Below are 8,265 nucleotides of genomic sequence, written 5' to 3'. Positions count from 1 at the left end.
GTCCCTTTCCCGCCCTGGGAAAGGACTGGAGGAGCGTGCGACCCTTGCCGCCTCCAGGCCCCGCCCCCTCGCGCGTGGCCCCGCCCACAGATGCTCGGGGTCCAGCGGCTGCCAGGATAGCAAAGGCTGGGGGCGGGGCTCACCCTTGCCCTCGGGGTCCCTCGGGCTCCGCCAATCAGCGAGCGCCCTGTTGGCTGTCTGCGGGGCCCCGCGCCCCGCCCCCTGGCGCCGGCCTCCGCTTCCCAGAATCCAAGATGGCGGGATCCAGGCAAAGGGGTACTCAGGCCAGAGCTCGGCGGCTCTTCTGCGCTTTGCTGCTCTCGCTCAGTCGCTTCGTCGGGGGCGACGGCAGGGGAGGCGACCCCGCGGCAGCAGGCACCCCAGCGGCGCTGCCACATCGCCGTTTCGAATACAAATACAGCTTCAAAGGGCCGCACCTGGTGCAGAGCGACGGGACCGTGCCCTTCTGGGCCCACGCGGGGAGTAAGCCGGGGCGGAGGGCGGGGGGCCCGGGTCCCCTCCCCGCCTTATGCCTCCTCCTCTTCACCTTCTCTCCGCTGCACGCCATATGCGCGGGGGAGGGGACGCTTCTCAGCAGTCCTGCCTGCAGGTCGGCTCTGGTCCGCAAGGTTCCCTCCGCCTGCCCCTGAGCCTTGCCCCCCATTCTGTCTACCTGCCCTTCCTGCTGTCCTCCCTCCTTTGATCTCATCGGTTCTTTCTGTTTGATCTAGAGGTGTTTTGTTACTTCCTACACTTCCAAGCACTCACTTCAACTCGCTTCTAGGCATCACGTTTCACCCTAACGCCACGTCTCAAGAGGAGACCTCCCGCACCCCCCACCCCCAGCCATCCCAACCTGAGACCTGTTAAAGCAGCCCCCCTCTTTCCTTTCCCGCTTCCCCTCGCCTCTCCCCTGCTTTTTTCCCTCCAGTGTTAGCAATGTAAGTTAATGCTCCAGTTTGTACCTGATGCCCCCTGACGGATCCAGAGATGGCACATGTTGGTTTTAGAGTAGTTTTTAAGTCTATGTCAGAGGACATTCTTCTCACCCTATTGGAACTGTATCTTAAATTTGCCTCTCTCAGTAACTTCGTGTGGTCTTTGATCTTTTCTCTTGTATTAACACATTATGTAATAGTCACACTCGTTCCTTTAGTAGAAGAAGCGATATAGTTTTTGGTATTGTTTCAGAACTTGAGGCTAAGAATAGCATTATATCTACAGCTTTTCTCTTTTTTAGTTTTTTTGAAAAGTTAGAATAATCTGTGCTCCATGTTTTAGTCACTCTGTGTGTTTGGCACTGTTAGTTGATAAGAGAGCCTTGCTAGACATTTACATATGTGAAAGAAAACGTATCTGTACTTTAGTGCTGATGTGTCACTGCTGACTAAGGAATCGGCCATAGCACTTGGCATGCTGTAAGCTCTGTTCAGTGACCATCAGGTGCACCCTTTGAAGCAGTGGCAAATGCCTTTATATGGGGTGAGAAGCTCTGGCAATTTGAATTCCATCTTTATGTGTAATTAAGCAGTCAGTTATATTAGGTTTGTATACATCATTTTAGATTGTCTGATGCTTGAAACAAAATGTTCCATTTCTAGAAAGTAATTACGGAATAGAAAGCACACTTTTAGGAAGGGCGATTTCACTGAAATTAATATATAATTAAAAGGTGTAAATTTCAATTTGAGTTAATGACCAAGTTATTAGGTATTTGAAATAGGGTGCAATTATTTTGTTACTCAGCAGACATTTATTATGTGCCCACTCATCAAGGGTGTATTGCTGGGTATTTGTTATCAAGGTAACATTGTTTTTAATACACAAAGGTGATGCAGATATACCAAACACAAGTTTTGGGGTTTTTTGTTTTTCTTTTTGGAACGATGATGAAATTTTCAGCAGTGGTGATGAATTTGTTCACACTTTTTCACTTCTGCATCTCTCCATTGCCTGCTTGCTCTTCTGTCTTTTTCTTACACTTAACACCGCATACCTCAGCCAGTTAGCAATATTAATCAATTACCCAAATTAGTTACTTTGACTTTCTTTATAGAGCCTATAAGCAGCTCAGCTTGTCTGCTGCAGAAATGTCAGATAACATACCTGGGTGAATTAAAGTTTCATGGCTAGACTGAATTTGAAATAAAAGGATTACTATTTTATTTTTTTATTTTTTAAATTTTTTATTATTTATTTATTAGGGTTCTCTTTTCTTTTTTTTTGGTGGGGAAGATTCGCCCTAAGCTAACGTCTGTTACCAGTCTTCATTTTTTCCTCCCCAAAGTGCCAATACATAGTTGTATATTCTAGTTGTAGGTCCTTCTAGTTCTTCTATGTGAGCTGCTGCCACAGCATGGCTACTCACAGACGAGTGATGTGGTTCCATGACCCGGAACCGAACCTGGGTGGCCAAAACGGAGAGCACCGAACTTAAACAGCTAGGCCATGGGGCTGGTTTAGGATTACTATTTTAGCTGTGACTTTTCTACCTGCTGACTCTGGGAATCACTGCTGTGGGTATCCCTTGCTTTCATTATCACTGTAATTTTTACACTCTCACTATTTTCTTTACTCCATTGATCGTTTTTTTCCTTTTCATTTTGCCCTGAGATCCATTATATAAAACAGTTTTTAAAAATAGGGAAATTTAAGATTTAGTTTAAACATGTCGCTTTACATTCATACCCAAATTAAGACGAAATCTATGGTGTTTCTTTTTCTTACCTCTAATGTCCTTTTATGCTGTCACTGTACATCCTTGGGTGGTTAAAGGCAAAAGATGATAACAATTTGCAACTCTTTTTAGCTCTCAGATCTCTTTCACCTTCATTCTCTGGTTTGATCCTTAGTAGGCAAGGCAAGCATTATCTATTTTATAGATGGAAAAACTAATGTTCAGAAAGGTTAAGCTTCTTGGAAAAGGTTACATAGCTAGTGTCAGTAGACTAGAACTCAAATCCAGGTCTTCTGATTCTGTGTCTAGTACTCTTTCTTTTTTTTTAAAATTTTATTTTTATATTTATTTTCCCCCAAAGCCCCAGTAGATAGTTGTATGTCATAGCTGCACATCCTTCTAGTTGCTGTATGTGGGACCTGGCCTCAGCATGGCCAGAGAAGCGGTGCGTCGGTGCACGCCCGGGATCCGAACCTGGGCCGCCAGCAGCGGAGCGTGCGCACTTAACCGCTAAGCCACGGGGCCAGCCCTGTCTAGTACTCTTTCCATGATACCTGCCCCCAACCTTTAAGTGTTTGAAAGTGATGGTGACAAATAGTAGCTGATCTTACTAAAGTATCTTAACTTGTCTTTTTGTCAGTTTTTCCTACCTAAAGAGATAATACAGTTGTTTCCCAGTGTGGATGTTAGAACTGGTTACTATCTGAGAGGGTGCTAAAATTGTTCCTTGTTTACACCTTTAATAATTATCTAGTCCAGTAATAGGAATAGCTGACATTTATTTAAACATTTATGTGCACTTATATAGGCCCATATATGCCTGTGAGGTTGTTAGAGAAGTAGATTAATGTCAACAAACAGCTACTAAGTGGTGGAGCTGGGTCTTGAACCTAGTTTGGAAATGGAAACCACCATTCTCTCTGAGAATCTGCTGATCCTGAAGAACTGTTTATCGACTTAAAATTCAGTGGACCCTCTTCCTAAAAGAATGTATATATGCACAAAATTTTGCATATAGCTTTTGGGGTATACAGAAGTGATTGAGCCCAGCCCCTTCATTTTTTATTATTTTATTTTATTTTTTTATTGCTGTCTTAATAGTTTATAACATTGTGAAATTTTGGTTGTACATTGTTGTTTCCCAATCACCATATACATGTCTCGCTTCACCCCTTGTGCCCACCCCCCACCCCCATTGCCCCTGGTAACCACAATACAGTTTTCTCTGTCCACGTGTTGGTTTTTATTCCACATATGAGTGGGATCCTGTGGTGTTTGTCTTTCTCTCTCTGGCTTATTTCACTTAACATAGTACCCTCCAGGTCCATCCGTGTTGTTGCAAATGGGATGATTTTGTCTTGTGGCTGAGTAGTAGTCCATTGTATATATATACCACATCTTCTTTATCCAGTCATCAGTCGAGGGACATTTGGGTTGCTTCCACTTCTTGGCTATAGTGAATAATGCTGCAGTGAACATAGGGCTGCATAAGCCTCTTTGGATTGTTGGTTTCAGGTTCGTTGGATAGATTCCTAGTAGTGGGATAGCTGGATCATAGGGTATTTCTATTTTTAATTTTTTGAGGAATCTCCATACTGTTTTCCATAGAGCCAGCTCCTTCATGTTACAGGTGAACATATGGTGAACCCAAGAGAGTAAGAAAGTTATTTGCTCAAAGTCACACAGCTGAACTGAGACTAGGAATAAGTCTCTTGATTTCCAGTGGTATGTTCTTTTCACACTGTTTGAGCTTTCTAACATTTGTTAACTGGTAAAATAAATCACAGTTTTAAAAAAATAACATGCAAATTTTTGATGTATTTGAAAAAGAATACTATGAGGAAATCAAATAGTTGGTTTGCCTGTTAAGCCATAATTTCCTTCTTCCTCCCCTTGAATTTTTAGTGTATGGTTTCAGCTTTAATTTTTTTTTGCAGTATTTCACTATTCAAAAGATAAGAGGGGAGGGTGTTAGAAAGCCCTAAAATTTAGAGTTGAAACTATCAACATGAAATTTTTTCCTAGCAAAATTATTGTACAGGTTACTGGGTTAAAATTAGATCTCTATAGGTTTGTGTAACAGTTTAATGATGATTTATTGAGTTTTACCTAATTGTAACTTGCTTCCCTGATTTTTGTTCTAGATGCTATTCCAAGTTCAGATCAAATTCGAATAACACCATCTTTAAAAAGCCAAAGAGGATCAGTGTGGACAAAGACAAAAGCAGCTTTTGAGAACTGGGAAGTTGAGGTGACATTTCGAGTGACTGGAAGAGGTCGAATTGGAGCTGATGGCCTGGTATGATAATTTCTGTAAATTAGAAAATGTATATAAGTGCATATACCACTAGCCTCTAAATGTTCCCTGTTATATATTTACAGGCAATTTGGTATACAGAAAATCAAGGCTTGGAGGGTCCTGTGTTTGGATCAGCTGATATGTGGAATGGTGTTGGAATATTTTTTGATTCTTTTGACAATGATGGAAAGGTATATTTGTTGTCAGCACTATTACTCACTTTAATATACTTGCTAACAAGGTTAGGCTTGAGAAATAGAGCTTATTTAACACTTTTGTCAGTTTAATAGTAGAGAACTCTCCAAGCTATATTTTTAGTATGATGGTTAGTCTTTATGTAGCTGGGAATTTACAAATATAAAGCTACGAGTACGTGATCTGTCATACACCAACTTGAGGCCGTAGTGCAGCCCTAACTCTGACAATTTGGCAGTGACTTCCCCCCTACCGTATGTGCTTAGTAACTTTGATGGAAAAGTGTGAGTCGTTTAGATGTACGCAGTAAAACCAGTAGTGTTAAGAAAACTTTAACAATTTTCATCAAAATAACCATGTGCATTACTACTACCAGCTCACTTATTAATATCTTTTCATATGTGAATCACTTTTTTTGATCAGCCAGTTTCTCTAATGATCTCTCCTAAAACAGTTAAGAACAAAATCTGCTTACAAATTGGAAACATTAACTTGTGCTTTAGTAGCCTTAAGAATGATGATCTTTGTTTCAGCTGGTTGTTTCTCTACTGACTGTCAGAGGTCATTAATAATTTAAAGGGGAACTGTAATAACTCTGTGAATGCTGAGGCCGTCTTAGTCCTGTTCCTAAGCTCCCATAAGCCCACACTTGTGCCGTGTTCTCGGTGTGTCCTCAGATATTTGTTGAGGTTGATGATTCAAAGACAGGGAGCATCAGTCTTTATTGAGGTGTTAAGTAACTGTTTTTGAATGATTATAAGAGTTTACTAAACATTTTCTAAATAAGTAGAAGTCTCTTCTAGAGAAGTAATCATTCAGAATGATCTAGAATTCTTTGATCTAAGGACTTTAGAACAAATACATTCTTTTTGTTTTTAGAAAAATAATCCTGCTGTAGTAATTATAGGCAACAATGGACAAATCCATTATGACCATCAAAAGTAAGTATGTGTTTTTTTACATTATTCCTGATTTCAGCTTCTTTTTGGAAACCTTATAAAATATATTGTTTCAGATCTGATCATTTTCCAGATGAAATAAGATTATTCCTTTTCTTGAGATGTATTTTGTAAGTTGGTGGAAAAGTCTTATTTTAATTTGGTTATGTTTTAAAGTTCTTTCTGTGAACCACCTCAGATTTCAAAAATAAAAATGTGTTGTTTTATTTAATCTAAAATTATATAAGACTTGTGAAGGCTTATAAAACATTCCTGGTGGCTGGTCCAGTGGTGTAGTGGTTAAGTTCGCGCACTGCGCATCAGTGGCCCAGGGTTCGCAGGTTCAGATCCCTGGCGCGGACCTATGCACCGCTTGTCAAGCCATACAGTGGCAGGCGTCCCATATAAAATAGAGGAAGATGGGCACAGCTTTTAGCTCAGGGCCAATCTTCCTCAGCAGAAAGAGGAGGCTTGGCAACAGATGTTAGCTCAGGACTAATCTTCCTCACCAAAAACAAAACAAAACAAACAAACATTCCAGGCTTTTAGTGATGCCACTAGTCATGTTTATTCGTCTTTATTAAAAGGGATCTTTCAAAACGTTCGGAGCCTTGACCAAACTAATGACTAAGCAGTTTATGCCACCTACCCAACCTTAGTATTGCTTTACTTAAAGATGCTCAGTGGGCTACAAAGCTTCTCAGTGTTTAGTTTATTTATAATGTGTATGAATTAGGTATGTATAATTCTTATTTTTACGTGTTTGTTGTGGGAGGAATTACATTTTAGCCATTCAGTGAACTGTAAAAAAATTACTTATCCACACTCCTTTTACTGTTTCCTACCTTAGTGATTTTTCTACTCTGGTAGTTCATCACAAGTACCTGTGGAGCTGTTTAAAATAGAGGTGCCTAGGCCTCTTTGTGATTCTGCTTCAGTTGATTGAGGGTGGGATCTAGGAATCTGCATTTTTAAAAGCTCCATATATTGATTCTGATTCTGCCGTGGCATAGAGGACCACTGCCCTAGTCTCATGTAGAAGAGTATAACTTTCCCTGCCATCAGTGCATTTTAACATCGGGCTCCTGCTGTTATCCAGGGTCCTTACAGGAGTCACAGGGAAAACTCGTGGGTCAACTTTGTATCTTCTGAATAAATAACTTCAGATATCCCAAGACTGTGTCACAACTTGATATTATTTTAATCTTCCTGAACATTAATAATTTTAAATAGTGAGTTTTTAAATACTGAAAAGTTTTCTTAAGTTTCTCGTTTGTTTTCCTTTTCCCTCATACTGTAGTGATGGTGCTAATCAAGCTTTAGCAAGTTGCCAGAGGGACTTTCGTAATAAACCCTATCCTGTCCGGGCAAAGGTTATCTATTACCAGAAAACATTGACAGTAAGTAACATGCATTTAGAGATAATCAAATGAACAATATTCTAGAAAGACTTTTCATTTTGAATCCTTAATAGAAATTAAATGCATTTAAATTTGGATATTGTTCATCAGTGTTAGTTTGAGAGAACCGAAGTGGCTTCAGAGCTCCATGTAAGTGGTAGTATGTGGTAAAACCTTGCCAGTAGGTTTGCATTTAGTCAGTAAATGTTTAAGCATCCTGCTAAATGCCATACATTATGTACTTATCCAAGCCTTCAACATACAAATACGACTAAGACAGAGGTCATTTTCTCCAAAGAGCTGTAGTGTGATGGAGGAGACATTTATGTTATATTACTGTGCTTTGTGATAAATGCTACAACACAGATAATACTAAGGGATCAAGGGTTTAGAATCCTGTAATTCTAACAGGTGGGAGAGGGGAAGGTCAGGAAGTTTCTTAGAGTTGAGCTGCACCTTGAAGGAGAAGTAGGAATTTCCTCAATGGAGTGCATATTCCAGGCAGAAGAAACAGGCATAGGGACTAGAGAGAAGTTGAAAGATTTGGGAAAGGCAAGAAGTCTGGTATGGCTGGAGGATAGAGGAGATCATGGGAAGTGAGGTTGAAAGGTTGGCAGTAATGGGTCTTGCAGGCCCCATGTAGTTTATTCTATAAGGAACTGTTAAAAGAGTTTTAAGCAGGAAAGTGAAATGGTCAGATTTGCAATTTAGGAAGATGCCTTAGGCAGCAGTGTTTTTATAATGGTATTTGTGAAA

At 40.5% G+C, this 8,265-nt stretch overlaps 1 protein-coding gene across 1 annotated transcript in view; it reads left to right on the top strand.

Annotated features, from left to right (window-relative positions):
* Positions 1–239: 239 nt before the first annotated feature.
* Positions 240–8,265, top strand: part of LMAN1 (lectin, mannose binding 1) — a 28,456-nt gene continuing 20,430 nt past the window's right edge. The window contains exons 1-5 of the mRNA XM_058557239.1: positions 240–483; positions 4,822–4,976; positions 5,060–5,167; positions 6,051–6,112; positions 7,410–7,509. Of these exons, the coding sequence (XP_058413222.1) occupies positions 255–483; positions 4,822–4,976; positions 5,060–5,167; positions 6,051–6,112; positions 7,410–7,509 (654 nt within the window). The 5' untranslated portion in view covers positions 240–254. The remainder of the gene's footprint in view (positions 484–4,821; positions 4,977–5,059; positions 5,168–6,050; positions 6,113–7,409; positions 7,510–8,265) is intronic.

This window comes from Diceros bicornis, chromosome 16 (assembly GCF_020826845.1).
Source record: "Diceros bicornis minor isolate mBicDic1 chromosome 16, mDicBic1.mat.cur, whole genome shotgun sequence".
In the NCBI taxonomy this organism is placed as follows: domain Eukaryota; kingdom Metazoa; phylum Chordata; class Mammalia; order Perissodactyla; family Rhinocerotidae; genus Diceros; species Diceros bicornis.
Note: the sequence above shows the minus strand (reverse complement) of the source record. Positions and strands in the feature narration are given on the sequence as shown.